The 15,600-nt window shown below is 40.6% G+C and overlaps 3 protein-coding genes across 5 annotated transcripts in view, besides 1 other annotated feature; 1 reads left to right on the plus strand and 2 right to left on the minus strand.

Moving 5' to 3' along the window:
- Positions 1 to 9,767, minus strand: part of Abd-B (Abdominal B) — a 45,025-nt gene extending 35,258 nt beyond the window's left edge. The window contains exon 1 of one of the 3 annotated variants that reach the window (NM_206498.2): positions 9,290 to 9,767. The gene's annotated coding sequence lies outside the window, so the exon portion shown is untranslated. Of the gene's footprint in view, positions 1 to 689; positions 6,106 to 9,289 lie in introns of those variants that run through there. The other 2 variants (NM_001316542.1, NM_169735.2) reach the window with 2 other exon arrangements.
- Positions 6,211 to 6,244: a mobile genetic element.
- Positions 9,768 to 12,734: 2,967 nt separating the features above from the next.
- Positions 12,735 to 13,228, plus strand: VhaM9.7-d (Vacuolar H[+] ATPase M9.7 subunit d). The gene has a single exon (NM_142321.2). It carries the CDS (start codon positions 12,749 to 12,751, stop codon positions 13,013 to 13,015), a length of 267 nt encoding a protein of 88 aa, NP_650578.1. The 5' UTR covers positions 12,735 to 12,748; the 3' UTR covers positions 13,016 to 13,228.
- Positions 13,229 to 13,415: 187 nt separating this feature from the next.
- Positions 13,416 to 15,326, minus strand: Actn3 (alpha actinin 3). Its single transcript, NM_080062.2, has 2 exons — positions 15,033 to 15,326; positions 13,416 to 14,977 (listed from the first exon to the last, which is right to left on the minus strand). Exons 1-2 carry the CDS (start codon positions 15,148 to 15,150, stop codon positions 13,434 to 13,436), a joined length of 1,662 nt encoding a protein of 553 aa, NP_524801.1. The 5' UTR covers positions 15,151 to 15,326; the 3' UTR covers positions 13,416 to 13,433.
- Between the last annotated feature and the right edge of the window lie 274 nt (positions 15,327 to 15,600).

Genomic DNA, 15,600 nt, shown 5'->3' on the forward strand with positions numbered 1-15,600 from the left:
TTGCCATTATTATGCATTATTTTTATTGGCATAGTCGTAAATGAGCGAGCACCCGCGTCGGCCAATTGGGCAAACTGCAATTAGCTAAACGCTTTGCCCCGCCTAATTAGATTCCGTCCCAGTGGCATGTGGTCTCCGAATTGATCAAATGTCAGGGCAATCAAAATAATAGCATTATGGCTTTCATTGCTGCGCCGCCAAGCAGAACGCCCAGCTTGCCGAAAGTCGATTTGAATTAACAATTCTGGCCCAAATTGGGTGCTGAAGTGGGAGATGGCCTAAAGTGTTACTGTTTGATTGGGCTCTAAGCTTCAAAAACTTTTGGTAGAAAGACAATGCCTTAAATGAGGTCTCTTAATTTGCATAATTATGTCGCATGATTGAAATTAAAATATAAGCTAGCACTGTTGACATTGTACATTTTAAACATTTTTTTCATGGATGAACATCATTCAAATATAGGTAAGCATCACTTTGACAGCTAAATTTTGATAGGAGACCAAACAAAATTACACAAGTATTAGCTAGAATTGCTTCTACATGAAGCCAAGAATAATTTAGACACTTTAAACTAATTTTAAACTTATTTAGATTTCGTTAGTAATAGTTCAAACATTAAGATTCGATTGCTTTTTATTACACTTATCGCCTTTATTTAAGATGTGTTGCTGTCGAAAGAGGTCACTTACCGCTGATTAATTCAAGTTTAAGGAACAAGATAGTATTTTAATTTTAGTGTTTCCGTTTTTGACTCCAGTGATTTTTATTTTTGATTTTTTATGATCCAGCGAAGTTTCTTCATATTTTTCACTTTACTAATACGTGACCTGCAAGTCTGATCTTTCCACTCAACTCGTCAAATTTATATTAGCATCCGAACTTTTTCACTGAATTAATCGAATAATCTGTTCAATAATTTCAGTTTTGATTTGATACTTGACCGCGAATGGTATTAATTGCGGGCATTGATTGTGCGGCGATTGAGGCAGATTAATCCGAATCGGGACTGGGATTAAGTCGGCGGTACTAGTGCTTTATGGCTGACACTCCGCGGTTTTAATTTCGACTTTATGCGGCGATGATGACGACGACAATGACGACTCGCGGTACTAAAACGCCATTGTAAAGTGGTAAATACTCGGGCGGCGCACCGTAAAAAAACGCCAAGCGCCAAAACCAGAACAACAGCCTTTAAGAGGTATACACACACACGCACACAGATACTCTGGCCTGCTGGTGTGTGTGCTGGCTGGCTGTGTGTGTGCGGTATGGGGCACGTGTGTGCGAGAGTGAGGCGAATACGAAATCACCACTTTGCGCCGCTCTGCGAGTGGAAATCTCTTGCTTTTCGGCTCGTACGCTCTTTCTCTCTCGCTCTCGTGGTTTCCTCCTGACCCCCAGGACCCCAGGACCCCTGCACCCCCCTGGCCCCCTAGCCCCATCGGGTATAGGCGTAGAAAATTGAAAATTCGAATTCGGTCGACGTGGCGGCCTTTCGTGGGGAATAGAAATGGGGAAAAATTGCAGAAGACACCCCGATGTGGGTAACAACACCTGACACACACATCCAATCGATAAAACCGAACACCTTTCCAGGTACTAAAGCTCAGCCTCAGGAGCAATAACCGAACGCAAAGGTAAATTAAGCCACGACGGCCACTAAAAATCTCAACTAATCCGGGGATGGACGAGATTTTGTAAATAAAATAGTAAATCGTAAATCACTTGAGTTTTTGAGCTATCTTTCATAACGAAATAATGTAACTTTACGTATTTCAATTTAACTTATCATTGTTAGGCTGTTAGCAATGAGAAAAGTAGTTTCGTTGATCGTATTAATTATGAAAGGAATTATGAAACGTTATATAGAATCATTGAAAACAGTTTAATAAAAAACAAATTCCTAGAACTGAAATCTAAAAAAAATATATATATATTTCAGTCGAAACATCATTTAATCAGAACGCCAAACTTGTTTCATTTTTCACTTGAAATTACAGTCTTTTCAAATAATTCCAAATTCAAATGCAATCTATTTTGGTTTAATAAGAATTTGTTTTACGTCATAAAAGATGAGGAGAAAGAGAGGGCTACGTGTCCCTTTTGAGATTTTGACAAAACAGTTTGAAAACAATTTCCATAATTCTTTTTGGTTTGATGGTATCCAAATTACGAGCCAATAATTTTCGATTCGATTCAGTGAGCCTGAAAATATTTAGCAATCTGCCCAAATGGCCTCCGTCCGCCTTCTTGCTAATACATAATTTGATATTTTTCCTCCCGAGCGAAGAAAACTCCCCCAAAGGCAGTCAGCCATCTTGAGCGGACATTTTCCGATGGTTTGCTTTTCGTCTGAGTCAATGTGGTGGTTCTGGGGTTCTGTAGCCGTCCTTTGGCTACTGTATCATGTCCTTGCTGACAAAAGACGGCTGCTAATCGGACTGGGCGATACATTTAGGAAATTGTGCACCATTTCGGCATTTTCGCATTTCAAGGGAGGCGGGCAAACATTTACGACTTATAAATTATCGTTGTTTTTCCTTTAGTTTCGCTCCCGGCCGCAGGACACCCAGAAGGACAAGGGAATGGGTGTGACCAGTGGACTTAGCCCAGGACTCTCGAATTCGGACCCGGGCATTGGGCGCTGCTGATTGTGGAGTTGTGGGACATTAAGACAGTGACAGGCGCAATTTATGGCCTCCGCAGTTGCTGGCCACAGGGCTTGGCACTCATTCTCCTTGCCTGCCAGTCGCATTCATTTCCGAGTGCGAACTTGTACACTTGGGATCCTGGACTCGGGCTTGGACGTGGGCTTGGTCCTCGCCTGCAAGCTAATCTGCAATTTGACTAATGAAAACTTGACCTTCTGTGCGGCGAACAAAAGCCAGCAGACCAAGTAAATGCTTCAATTGAAGCGCATCGCAACCGTCGTTGGTAAAATCCCAAGCTCGCTGGCATTGAAAATTAGAATTCCCAGAAAGATACGGCTGAGTTGGGTCAACTGGAGCATGCTTCTTGGAAACAAAAATGTTGTTCTGCAGGTAATCTATTTAAAAATATTATTTCACAATTTAAATTGACAGAACGCATTCGCTTTGCTTTGGCCGAATAAAGAACATTAATATTTCCCGGTATCTATCTCATCTGCAGAACTTGAACATATTTCAACATTTTTTATTTCACTTCACACTTCGAGACTCAGCATACTCTCTCCTCCCAGCTTCAAACCATTAAATCTGTTATGCAAATTACGTTTTTGATTTTTTAAGCGCGCTATTAAATCTAGATGGTTTTATTATAATTTGTTTTTCTCCATCTTGGTGGGGTTCTTGCCTGTGTATCAAAGAGCTGTTCTAAAAACCCATGGCAATGCATTTGACATCAGCTGCCCGAGAGCCATTTTAATGTTGCCGAAAAATGTAATTTCCGTCAACGTTTTTTTTTTTTTGCCTTGCCCATAAAAGTGATGCACAACTTCATCGGCTCATCAGCATTAAAATTGAGATGGGCTTGGATGGCGATGGCGGAAGAGGCAACAAAGACGCTTGGAAAATGTCACAGTTAATCGAGCGGAAGTGAAACCGTGCAAAGCAAAGGGTTTAAGACCGATATCCTTTTAACCCCTTCCAGCAGCACTTCGAATATCACTCATACGCCCCGTGGCACCGCATCGAAGATGAGCAGGCGAACACTATTCCACCGACGGCCGTTCTGGAAGCAGTGCTTAGTTTTAGTATTTTGTTTAATTGGCTATAACCGTTTTTTACAATCGAACGGTCACTAGGAAGCCCCATCTCGCCCATTCCCTTGAAAATGAGCGCTGTCTGCTATGCCGCCCCTTCGTTATTATTTACTCACTGCAGTAGTTAAAACTGTTGTAGGTCTTAGGGCTGGTACTTTTATGGAGTCCGCTTAGATTGTAACCAAACTGTTGTTGTGGCCCATTCGCGAAACGAAATATTATTGACGATCCAAGCTAATTGAGACATAAACTTAATTTGATGGCTGATTTCATAAAAACGACATCGAGTCCCGAATCAATGCAACATCAATGTGTTATGAGAATCCGAATTGCGTGAGCCGTCGGCACTGCTGAGAACCTTAATTTACATAACAAAATCCGAAAAGAATGGGGGAACCTAGTAAGTGAAGCGGGCTCGTTATGCAAATAAACAAATGACTATTCACATACATTTATTATCATGAACTGTTAGGTCATAAAACAAGTTCATACACTTTTTTGGTCATTTTATGACGCCGACCCTAGTGTTTGTTCGTCAGGAAAGTGAATGCTCTGATTTGACATTTGTTATGGCCCAATGAATACACCTACTGACTCATATACCCAACAAGTTCTTTAGCTTAATGATTAATATGATATTTCTGACACCTTTTTCTCGAAATTATAAAAGCAAATGCTCTAAAATAAAAGCAATTTAATTGCCAGTGGACAAGTCTAGGCTCGGCTTTTCTATTTTAGAAAGCCATATCCTACAGATTGTGGCCTGCTGTGAAAATGATGGAACAAACTCCGGATGCCTCATCCTCCAGCACAATCTCATCCTGCATCGACTTTCAGATCTGCTGGGTCCGGATGGGTTTGCTGATGATAAGTCAAGATACTCACGGTTGAACAAAGGGGCTATAATTTATGTAAATCCGAGGAGGAACCCAACAACAGCACCAGCATGACGTTCGCCGAGGAGTCGTGTTTCGAGGTTTGGGGTCTGGGGTCTGGGGTCTGGCAAAATGGTGGCTCATTTGTCGGTTGTCTCAGGGAGATCTGGAAAAAGGGAGACCAGACCGTGGACTCTGGATGGCGGGATGGAAGGTTGCTGGACTGCCCGAGCCTCGCCTTCAATTACAAACACATAAATTCTCATTTCCATTTGACACATGACATCCCATAAAACTTGTTAAAAAGTACGACCACAAAGGCCCAGCCTCTCGTTTTCTCGGTCTGCTACGGAGATGGGATTGGAATTGGAATTGAGATTGGGTTCGATTCGATTGGATTGCGGTGAAGCAAGGAGAGAGTGGCGGAGTACGCACAGCAAACACTGCATCCAAAATGGTAAATTCTGCTTCACAATCTCAACGACCCCTTGGCCATAAAAAAACCGAGGGTTCCCTCTTTATTTTTCTTTACGGACGCCGAATGATATCAGATTTCTTTTCATTTCTGTGCCTTTCGTTTCGATTCGTTTCGTTTTGGCTGTGACTGTGAATGTGCATTTCGGTACGGAGATGAAGTAAAATGGCGGAGTCGCATTAAGCGCGGCCTTTTATGGAGTCCGCCCAAAGCTGCGTACAAAGCGGGGCTCATTATATAAATCTCATTGATCCGCCATTAAAAGATATACTTTAAATGCCCAGCCGCGGGGAGTGCAACAAAGACGAACTCTGCCACTTAATGGGCTTGGCTGCAAAGTCTGCAGCACTTACGTTTCTAGGAAAGTGTTCGACAGAGATTGGGGCCGCTGTGTAAAGCGATTAAGAAATGCCCAAAAGGAAATCAACTATTCAGCTACCAAAACTCAATGCCAAACAAAGTATCTAAGCGGCCAATCTACGCCCAAAATGGCATTACCGAGCGGGGTAAGTTTGGAATCCACTTTGTGACAGACATTCGCATAAGCTCCTTAAACGTTTGATGCCATAAAAACGAAATTGACATTTTCGCAAAGTCCGTTGCTGGCAATAAATTTGCTTCTTTCTGGCATTTCCGTTTATTTCTACTCATTTCTTTGGCATTTGCAGACAAAAGCAGCTGCCAACAATGTAAGCAGTACATCCCATGGATATATGTTTTGCCGTTGGGAGAGGGTCACTTTCGAGCCGGCTTTTACGAGTCCACGTAGCCAGGGATCCGTCTCCGACGATTTGGATTTACGAGGACGCTTAGATTTCGTGGACAATGGAGCAGAAATCGTTACTGCCGCACGTGGTCCGGCGTGGTCCGCCGGCAATTGTGAAAAACGTTTTTCGATTGCTATTTTGCGCGGATATACGGATTTGGATATCCACCAAGAAACTGAAACCGATCAGCGACCGCTGGACAACATATGTTGCACACCGCTGAGCTCGCAAGCCGCACTGATTTGCATCCTTCGTTGGAAAACGGAGTCACACCCACGCAATACTTTTGACCTTGGGACGACCACACCGCTCAGCACTTTAAATAAAGGACTCAATCTCAACTCTTTTCATAGCCTCCAAATTGCTTTAGAAACCGGATCGTAATGGCAATGCATTTGCTTCAAGGACACCGTATATCCTTTCATTGCGCAATGTTACGCTCGATCGACGAGGCCGCATTTGGGCCAAGGTCGTCCCTTTAATGTTGATGCTAGATCGTAAAGATTTGCGGAGTCTCAAATGGAAATAAAGGGGTGCAGTTGTGAAAGGGAGATTTTAGTGTTTATGCGAGCACTTCGAAGAGTAATTTTACCGCTTCATTTATGCTAGCTTAATATTTGCTTAAGCGTTATTTGGCATTAATGTTAACAAAGAATATTTAGATTTAATTTTCTTTAGCTTTGATTCATCTTATGTAAACCTTTTTTAATTTTTTTTTATATATTTTAAACTACAAGTGCATTTTAATTTCTTATGTGTAACGTCCATTCAAAATTTAAAAACAAAAGCAATTAAACAAATCACAAAGGATATAGCTATTTTATATACATTTAGTTTTAAACAAAGCTTTAATTTTAGGGGAAGCTACATCAGTTGAGCATAAGATGAGCATAAGTTAAAATTCCGTTATATTTCTATAATAAAAGTTAATATAGCAAAGAATTTTTTAGACTTATATATTTGGACAGAATATTTTCGGTTCTGAGAAGTGGATGAGAAATTTACTGCGTTTCGTTTGCAGTTATACCCCAAAGCAATGGAGTTATGGTTATATCCAACAATTTCTGTCGGGGCTTCCAATTTCTGGTCTCAATTAAAGTAAATGCTTATATAGTATTGTGCATTTTTTGATTTGTTACGTGATATAAAAATAACTTCAAGTCAATAAGGGAAAAGCAAATATTTTTAAACTCGGTAGCATATGTGTGTGCGAATAGTGGATACACGTACATACATATTTATGTGTACGGTTTTGAGTCGTGGCGGCCATCATGGATTTAGACTCCGCCCCTTTTCGAATACAGTCTGCTTTTCCTTCTTATATTTTCTGCGCAGAGTCTTATACGACGCATTTTCGTTCGCTAGGTGGCGCTAGTAGAATTAGGTGGGAGAATTTGCTTTGTACGGTGGGTGAAATAGCTAGATGGTCTGTTCACTAGACTAGGAGGGTGCACTCGCTAAAATAGGCGGGAAAACATTTTACATTAGCTTCAATTTAAGTTTGAGAGTTATTCAAAGGAGTTTGAACTTTAATTTGTATTGAGACTAAGCTGTTGTAAAATTCTGCAGTATTATTTTAATACATTTTGAGATATACTCGCCTGCAGCACCATTTCTATTATATAAAATTTTATAAGTTTTCATAAGTTATTATTTCGAAATAGTCATATTAAGAAATATTGTTATAGTCATATTTATTCTGTTCAATTTGCTAACCAATGGTCTTTTACATCTAAAGGGTAAACACTCTTCGGCATTCACGCATTCTGCTGGTACATTTGCACGGATCTGGCAGCACTGTAGTGTCTGCACGCCATTATTTTTTCGACAAGCCCCGCCCCATGTCACAAAGAAACGGTATAAAAATGTATCTGTACCCGTATGAGTTGCAACAATGTGCGCAGCCATTAGAGACACAGATACGAGCCCGCACTGAAACACTCATGTAGCGATAAGGTGGTGGAATGGCAATGGTTGATAGATAGATAAAGAATATCAAACTGAGGGGTGAAAAGTGGGGTTGGTGAGCGTGGCTCCATTTTGTGGAATTGGATTAAGCGGCAGCGGTTCTTAAGTGCCGCCATTCCATTTCCCGTTATATTTGTCCGGGCTTTATGGCCGTACGTGATCTTGGAGAGCAAACGAAGGTCCATGGCAAGCCGTGGGAACTTCCCAGATGCCATAAACGTCGAATGGCCACCGGAAATCTGTTTCATCCCTACTATGTTTCCTCAACGAGTGGTTCGTCTTGCTGAAGATTGCTGCAATAGTATCACGCACTGGCAGATAGTGGAGTCGAATTAAAAAGGACATAAAGAAAGGCTATGATAACATTGTCGTTCTTAATGGGACATTGACTGAATTAAGATGCGTGGGAAGGCATGCTGAGCAACAGTCTTTCAATGCTAAGCAAATAATTTAAATATTAATTTTGCGGAATTGGTGATTAGCCTTTGAGCCTTGTACAGAGATCTACTCAATTATAGCATAAGCTTTGATTTTTTCTACACATTTAATATTAATATTATTTATTACATTTTTAACATTAAGCGGCATTCTTAAATCAATACCATCTGAAAACAAGAGATTACACTAAATGGAAGTATTTGCTTTTTATAAACATAATTTAAAGAGAATTAAAAAGCATGAAAACTGAACAGGATTTTCAATAATGGTTAACTCTAGCTTAAATATTTGATCCTAGCGTTTTAAATTTAGCATTAATCAAAAATGTAGTATTAAGAAAGCAACATCTTTTTTAGTGCTGTGCTGGCATAGCAATTATTTTCTTTTATTATTAAAGAGCAATTATTTTTCGAATTTTTTGAAAACTCTTTTACGGCGGACACTAAAAAAGGCAAAAAAATGGTTGGCGGAATAAAAGAAAAATATTAGCAAGAAAAAGGTTTTTCAATTTAACAATTTATTTCTTAATAATATTATTTTTAATAAATTACCTAAACAAGTGTCGAATATCGGATCATAACACGTTAAACAAGATAACTAACAAAATAAGGCTTGAAAAACCGCGTGAGTATCAACAGTACGACAGTTCAGATGCGTTTAATTTCCCATTTGTATAAAAAAAAATTATACTTCACTAATGTAGGAATGCTTAACTTTGAAGGACCACATTTTAGCTCCATGTATACGGAAATTGTTATTCCGGTGAGTGATTTCTTGTTTATTGAATAATATTTTAAGATATTAATGTTTGTAATTACTTAAAGGAGTGTATTTTTATTAGTTGACTTTTATGTTATCCCTTCTAGGCATTTTTAATTTAATACATTTTTTTAACGATTTATATAATTTATGCTGTAACATAAAACATGTTGTTTTAAATAAATGTTACCACGATTGTTGAAGTTTATGGCTAAGTTTTTACTTGAAAACTTTTAACGATACTATGATGAAAAACAGTACTCACCCCAGATTGCCTGGCACTCGAATCAGTATATTATCATTTATAACAACCGCACAAATACAATCTTCCGAAAAGTTACTTGCCGTCGGCTTGCAGTTACTAAATGCGATTAATATTATAATTGGCAATAAGGTGCAATAATTGATAATGGCGAGATATTTGCCACCGAATTGACTAATGGGTTCTCGGTTTGATGATGGCTATAATTTAAAGCATGCAGTCAATGGGTCTGGCGCGGAATGTTTATGAAAATTGCACATTAAATCTTTGTTTTGTTGCCAATAGTCTGTCAATTACACTGTTATAGTTCCCGTTGTCGTTGTAAACGCTTTGGTTATTGTTGTTGGTTTATTATTTTAACACTTTCGAGCAAGAGCGCGCCGGCGGTGGCCAAGTGTTAGAGCCAGTTTTTGGTTTTGGAGTCCGAGGTGCGGAGCGTCATCGAGTGAACTGAATGGTGTGCGAGTTCTCCGCTGTCTGTGAATCGCTGTTAGTTTCCAGGAATCGCAATCGCATGGCCCACTCACACTCACACTCGCACTCACACTCAGAAATACACAGCTCGGATATACGACGCCGACGCCAAGAGTCACCCAGTGCGATGCCAATAAGGCTATGGTTATGGTATGGGGTATACCTATGGCTATAGGAAAATCGGCAACAACAACGGCGACCGTGACGAACGCTCGCTGGCCGGGGTCTAAGAAAAACTTCGACTTCGGCTTCGGCTCTTGGGACCATAAATAGTAGATAAACAAATAAATAAAGCGGCATGGGGAACCGCCTAGATATATGACGGGCATATATCTTTTTTTTCGACTCGCACCCGCACCCTTAAAGGCACACGCTTACCCCATCACAGTATTCGATACTCTTCGATTTCGGTTCCTGGCCTCATTGGGGTTGCGGCTCCGCTTCGTTCCAGATACATAAATTCGCCGGCGACAGGAATCAACCACCGACACCGACCGTTGACGCCCCCGCCTTAAATATCCGTATCTATATCTGTATCTGTAGCTGCGCAGTGCGCCCTGCAAATCGAAGCAGTACCAGTCACTTGTCCCCCAGATACAGATACGGATACACTGCGCGCCACGTCGAAAATCAATCACCTTCGACAGATGCATTTTATTGTGCGCAGACTCCGATTTATGAGACAAACTTTTGGGGTGGACGCCCACATATCGCTCGGTCTTATTTACTTTCCCAGCGCTTTGGCTCATAATATAGAGGGCATTAATTCTCAAATGCTGCCAGATAAAGGACGACCTGCCGAATTAAGTTTGACCCTCAATGAAATCGAAAGTCTTTAATCAAGACTGAAATAAATGCAAAAACCGTAGAGCGTTGAACCAGGCAACTTTTTTTCCCAATATTTTGATCAAAGGCTACTAGGGACATAATTTATGCTTTCCGGTAAAGTTATATAAAGTTTTTTGGCATTTCAACTTGTATGCGATGTTTGGTATGATTACAATCTATAAATAATAACAGTCAAGTTAGGTCAACTTGTACAAAACGTTCTTTAACTGAATACTGCGTCTTGCAGTATTTGATAACAGTTTTAAAACTTAGTTTACAATAAAAGCAGTGTTGATTTAATATAAATATCTAATCTGATAATAAATATAAGGATTCAATACACAACATCACAGATATTATGATATCTTAAGATAGGGTAAATGCACTTTACAGTTTATAACAAGTGGGTAGTGATGTTTGTTGATCAAAAAGCGAAAGTGTTTTCCGTAATAAAATCCTCTTCCTGTCTACAAAATGTCAAATGTGGTTTTGGCCTTATGGGCGATCTAACTGGAAATGTGTGTGTGCTAATTCGAGAGCCAACAAAGGTAAGGAACCAGACCTCTCACAGTTTGTGTTCCAAACAGAATACGGACACTTTTCCATGCCGTTCTTAAGGTCCAGAGGTGGAGTACTGAAAGGAGTGAGAAGGGGCCAAGCGGTACTGGCACAGCGCCATCGACATGGTCCAAAGAGCCGACTCGACGCCTCGCCAGGTGTGTTTACCTGCGAAATGTGTTGCAAGCTTTGTATTTTGGTGACTCCGGACACTTCCTTAAGCGGTGCTAAGATGAAACGCTAAGTGGCTGCACAAACAACGCGTGCTGGTGTCGTACGACTTATCCAAATTGTTCAGATTCTCTCACTCAGCCCATCTATTTCAGTTACAATAAGAACGAAGGACAGGTGAGCTAAATTTAAAGTTTCTTTTAATACTTGTCAGATTGACTATGAAATGATATTTTTTAAATAATTAATTTTTTCTGAAAAACATTTCTAGTATCAATGAAGTTAATGTTGGGCTTTAATTTGTGTTTGAGATTATATATTGAACTTAAATGCCGAATCAAATTTATTTTGTGGTTTAACTATAACCAAAGACGTTGTGTGTTGGTGGGACTGTGAAGGATAACTGAAGAAGTTGCCCTCATCGAAACCTATTCAAATCAGTCACGCACTTCTTGTGCACCCACACTGCTGGCGAAACGACTTCAAGTCAAGTCAAATATTTTGACGGTTTGTCAAAGAAGTGACACTACAAACCCTCACCGGAACCGATAACGCGGTGCCCCAGAATTTGGCAGCATGGTTTTTGTTTCGGGCTCGGTCTGAAATCGGTTTCTTCTTAAATGCCGACCGTGCTAAAGGGGAAATCACACATTTAGCCCGATTTGCATTTGCTTGCGACTCCAGATCCGAGGTACCCCTGTCCGGTGATTTACGATACCGAATCGATCTGGCACCGAAACAACTCGGTTACTTTTGAGCTGTAATACCTTACCAGTTTTTAGTTTCTGTCGATGGTCGATGTGCGAAGTTGTACTCCGAAGCTGGCTACTGTATTTCACTCTCTATAAGACTATAAGACTGGTTGGCCCCCACATCGGAACGGAATTAAAGATGGCCATTGCCGCGAAATAACCGCTGACTTGGCACCGGACGTCTTGATACTTATGGCGAGAAAATGGAAAATTCGATGTCGCCATTAACATTTATTGCTACTTTGGGAAAACTCGATTACACCACCACCGCACATCGCGCACATTGCATTGCCGTTGCACAGCCGCCATTTTATGAGACGCGCCTGGGCACTTATGGCATCATCAGGACATCGCGAGGGGATGATCCTGGGGAGGATGGCAGGATAACTGGAGAGCTGGCAGTCTCGTAAAACGGATTTTGCGCTTAGTCAGGATGCGTGCAGCAGTTTTATGGACCGCTCCAGCACTCGGAAAATGTATACAGTTTTCCATTTACAGCCATCGCGCTCCACTGCGCCTGCAGCCTCTGCTGTTTGCCATAAAATATCGAAATGTTCGCAGCCATAAAAGTTTATGAGTGCAGGCACCCAAATTGGGATTGCCCAAGCTCCGAGATCCAGGACACAGGGTGGAAACTTGTCAGAACTTAACATCCAGCCAGCTGGCAAACTCTCCGGAAATGGATAAGCACGTGGCATTCATGGTCATCACCGTTTTCTGGCTACTATTCGCCATCATTGGGTTCCTGGTGTCCTACCGATACGAGGAGCGTGGTCTAATCCGGTGCTGTGTGATCCTAACGGCTGTATGCTGCTACTTGGCCTGGATGGTCACCTTCGTGATGCAGTTGAATCCACTGACCGGACCGCGAGCCAAACAGAAGATTATCCTCGGCATGATAACCTACTGGCCCAGGTCCATTATCCACGATGAAAAGGACCCATAGAAAAGCCGCAGATTATATATTTTTACATGCAGGCCTAAGTGTCCAAAATGTTCGTGTTTAGAAACCAATCGTTTTAAGACTATCTTCTTGAAAATAATTGCAAAACTTTCTGTGTCCCCGTCGCCAATCGGCTTTTATTCAAGGCCATATATTATCGAACTATACCAAATCAAATATGCCGCCGGCTTTGGAATAAAATATTTATGTGTTATTAAATGATTATTGCACGTTTTTATAAGTAGCATGTGTGAAAGGCCTATAGAGAATCTATGAATTCATTTGCCGTCGCTGCAGAAGCTATAAAAATGCATAGCAAAAATAATCTAAAATTATTTTGCTTTTCTGAACGTTTTAAAATATATTTTATTGTAGCTATGAAATATACGTGTACAAAAATAAAAAAATTTCAATTTTTTACTCATATATTTGTATCATACATATCAAGATAGCCTTGCAGCTCCTCCACGAAATCGACGATCTTCTCTAGGTTGGGACGCCCCTGCCGAAGCTCCCTAATTAGATCGACGGAATCAGAAACACCAATTGATTTGGCCACTTTAATGCCATATGCTAAGACTTCTTCGGGCTTCTTTTTGGCGAGGTATGTTTTGTCAATGAGGTCGGGAAGATAGGAGTGGATGATGGCGCACAAAGCACGCCCACTAATCCATGAGGCACTAAACTCGTACATTGGAATTCCGTACGGTTTAACCCTCTCTTGGCACCAGCGGAGCAGGCTTAAACGTCGATCTCCGAATGTTTTTCCCAGGTACTTCGGCACCGGTGCTGTAGTGGAAGAGCGGGACGCCACTTTGTATTGAACTGAAGGCTCACAGGTTAGCTGTAACGATTTTGGCTGTTTCTTCGGCAGAACCGGGATCAAACTCGTATTGGGCATAACAGGATTTGATTGGGTGCAGGGCTTGTATATCTTGTCCCAAAATAGGTCGGTTGAGAAAGAAACCGTCAGTGGGGGCTCTGGTAATGAGGGAGTATTACTTTTTAAACAGCTTGGTGTTGGTTCAACTGCACTGCTAATTTTTCGGATCCATCTATCTCGGATCGTAGTTAAGCTGCCATAAAGAGATTTCATAAGGCGGCTCAATTGGAAGTTGCAATCCGGAAATTTAAGCGTGTTGTATTGGGAAAGAGCACTCAAGGCTTTATCAATGACAACCAAGGTATCCTTACTGGCATCTGTTTCACTCTTATTTTGTAATCCAAATTGAAGTTCTCCTTTACCAAGACACAGCTCGTCCATGGCCTTTCTGATTTTACTCATTTCAGTCTTGGCTCTCAACTTAATTTCTTTTTCCTCACTAAGGCGCTTCTTTAGACCCATAAGAGTTTCCCGTTCCGATTGATCTAGCTTAAGCGACTTCCATACAAAACTGGTCCTAGTCGATATTCTGCCTTTTCTCCGCCCTACTAGCACACTCCAACTTTTCTGTGGCCTAATCTGATTACTTTCCCTTATTAATTGATTGCTGGCTTTCTTCAATTTCTGATACTGTTCGTTGACGTTCTTCAACTGAAACTTGCAGTTGGCTAGACATTCTTCGAGTGCCTTGATGCGATCCTGCTTCTCAGCTAGTCTATTTTCCGCTGCCCTTTGATTTTTACGGGCCTGAAGAACCAAAGTTTTCTCCTTCATTATGATTAAATTGTGGCCCATTATTTCTAGCTCCTGCTTTTTCTTCTCATTTTTCAACATTAGCCGCAATTTATTCAACTCACAAATGGGACTTTCTTTTACTAAAGTTTCTGTAGTGGTACAAGATGACTCTTGGTACGGGAATCGCGACACTGAAAGAGATTTCAAGGCCTCCTTGACAATACACTCCAGTTCAAAAAGAATTGTATCAACGTCCAGTTGGAAGAGCGTTTTATTCACTTTATTTAAGCCTTCTTCAGTCTCAAGTAGTGTCAGGACCATAGACAAGCGCTTAATGTACCGAGTACCTACTCAAAAATATACGTATTTATATAATAATTTCACTTTGAAAGATTAACTTACATCGTAACAGAACTAAAGCCTTCGAGGATTGTTCTTGATTCCCGGACTCTTGACTTTCCGCAAATGTCTCCCTCAAGGACCTTGTGAAAAGAATTACCTTCCCTAAACAAATCTTCATTTTGCGAACTTCTTTTCGGCTCCATTCCCCGTTAGTCGCACCTACATGGGTGTCATTCTTCAAATCGGACTGTATTTCTTTTATCTGGCATACGAGCTCCTTTAATAACGAACCCATGGCCAGTGATAATTAAGTGAACGAAAGTGTGATCAAGTGTGTTATTGTGTGGTCAAGTTAAAAATCATACAATTTCTATCCCAATTTGACATTTCAAAATATAGCTACTGAGAATTTTAAAGGTATTGTAAATAGACTTACAATGTCTGACTGGTCAGTACTAGCATCTTAATTCAGCTTTAATGTTTTTCGAAAAATACTTTTTGGTTCCTATTATTTTATGATTATTTTATAATTTACTGATTATATATATCATATATTATGATATACTTACTGATATGTAAGTCCCATGTAGATATACTGAGACGTGTAGAAACTTCCACGTAGAATTTT

The sequence above is a fragment of the Drosophila melanogaster genome, chromosome 3R, assembly GCF_000001215.4.
Source record: "Drosophila melanogaster chromosome 3R".
Classification (NCBI taxonomy): Eukaryota; Metazoa; Arthropoda; class Insecta; order Diptera; family Drosophilidae; genus Drosophila; species Drosophila melanogaster.

Excerpts from the sequence above, each read along its gene's own strand:
- Actn3 (NM_080062.2), bottom strand. The coding sequence starts at position 15,150 with ATGAAGATTTGTTTAGGGAAGGTAATTCTTTTCACAAGGTCCTTGAGG. Across the intron at positions 14,978-15,032 it reads GGCTTTAGTTCTGTTACGAT|GTACTCGGTACATTAAGCGC; the intron begins GTAAGTTAATCT and ends ATTTTTGAGTAG.
- VhaM9.7-d (NM_142321.2), top strand. The coding sequence starts at position 12,749 with ATGGATAAGCACGTGGCATTCATGGTCATCACCGTTTTCTGGCTACTA.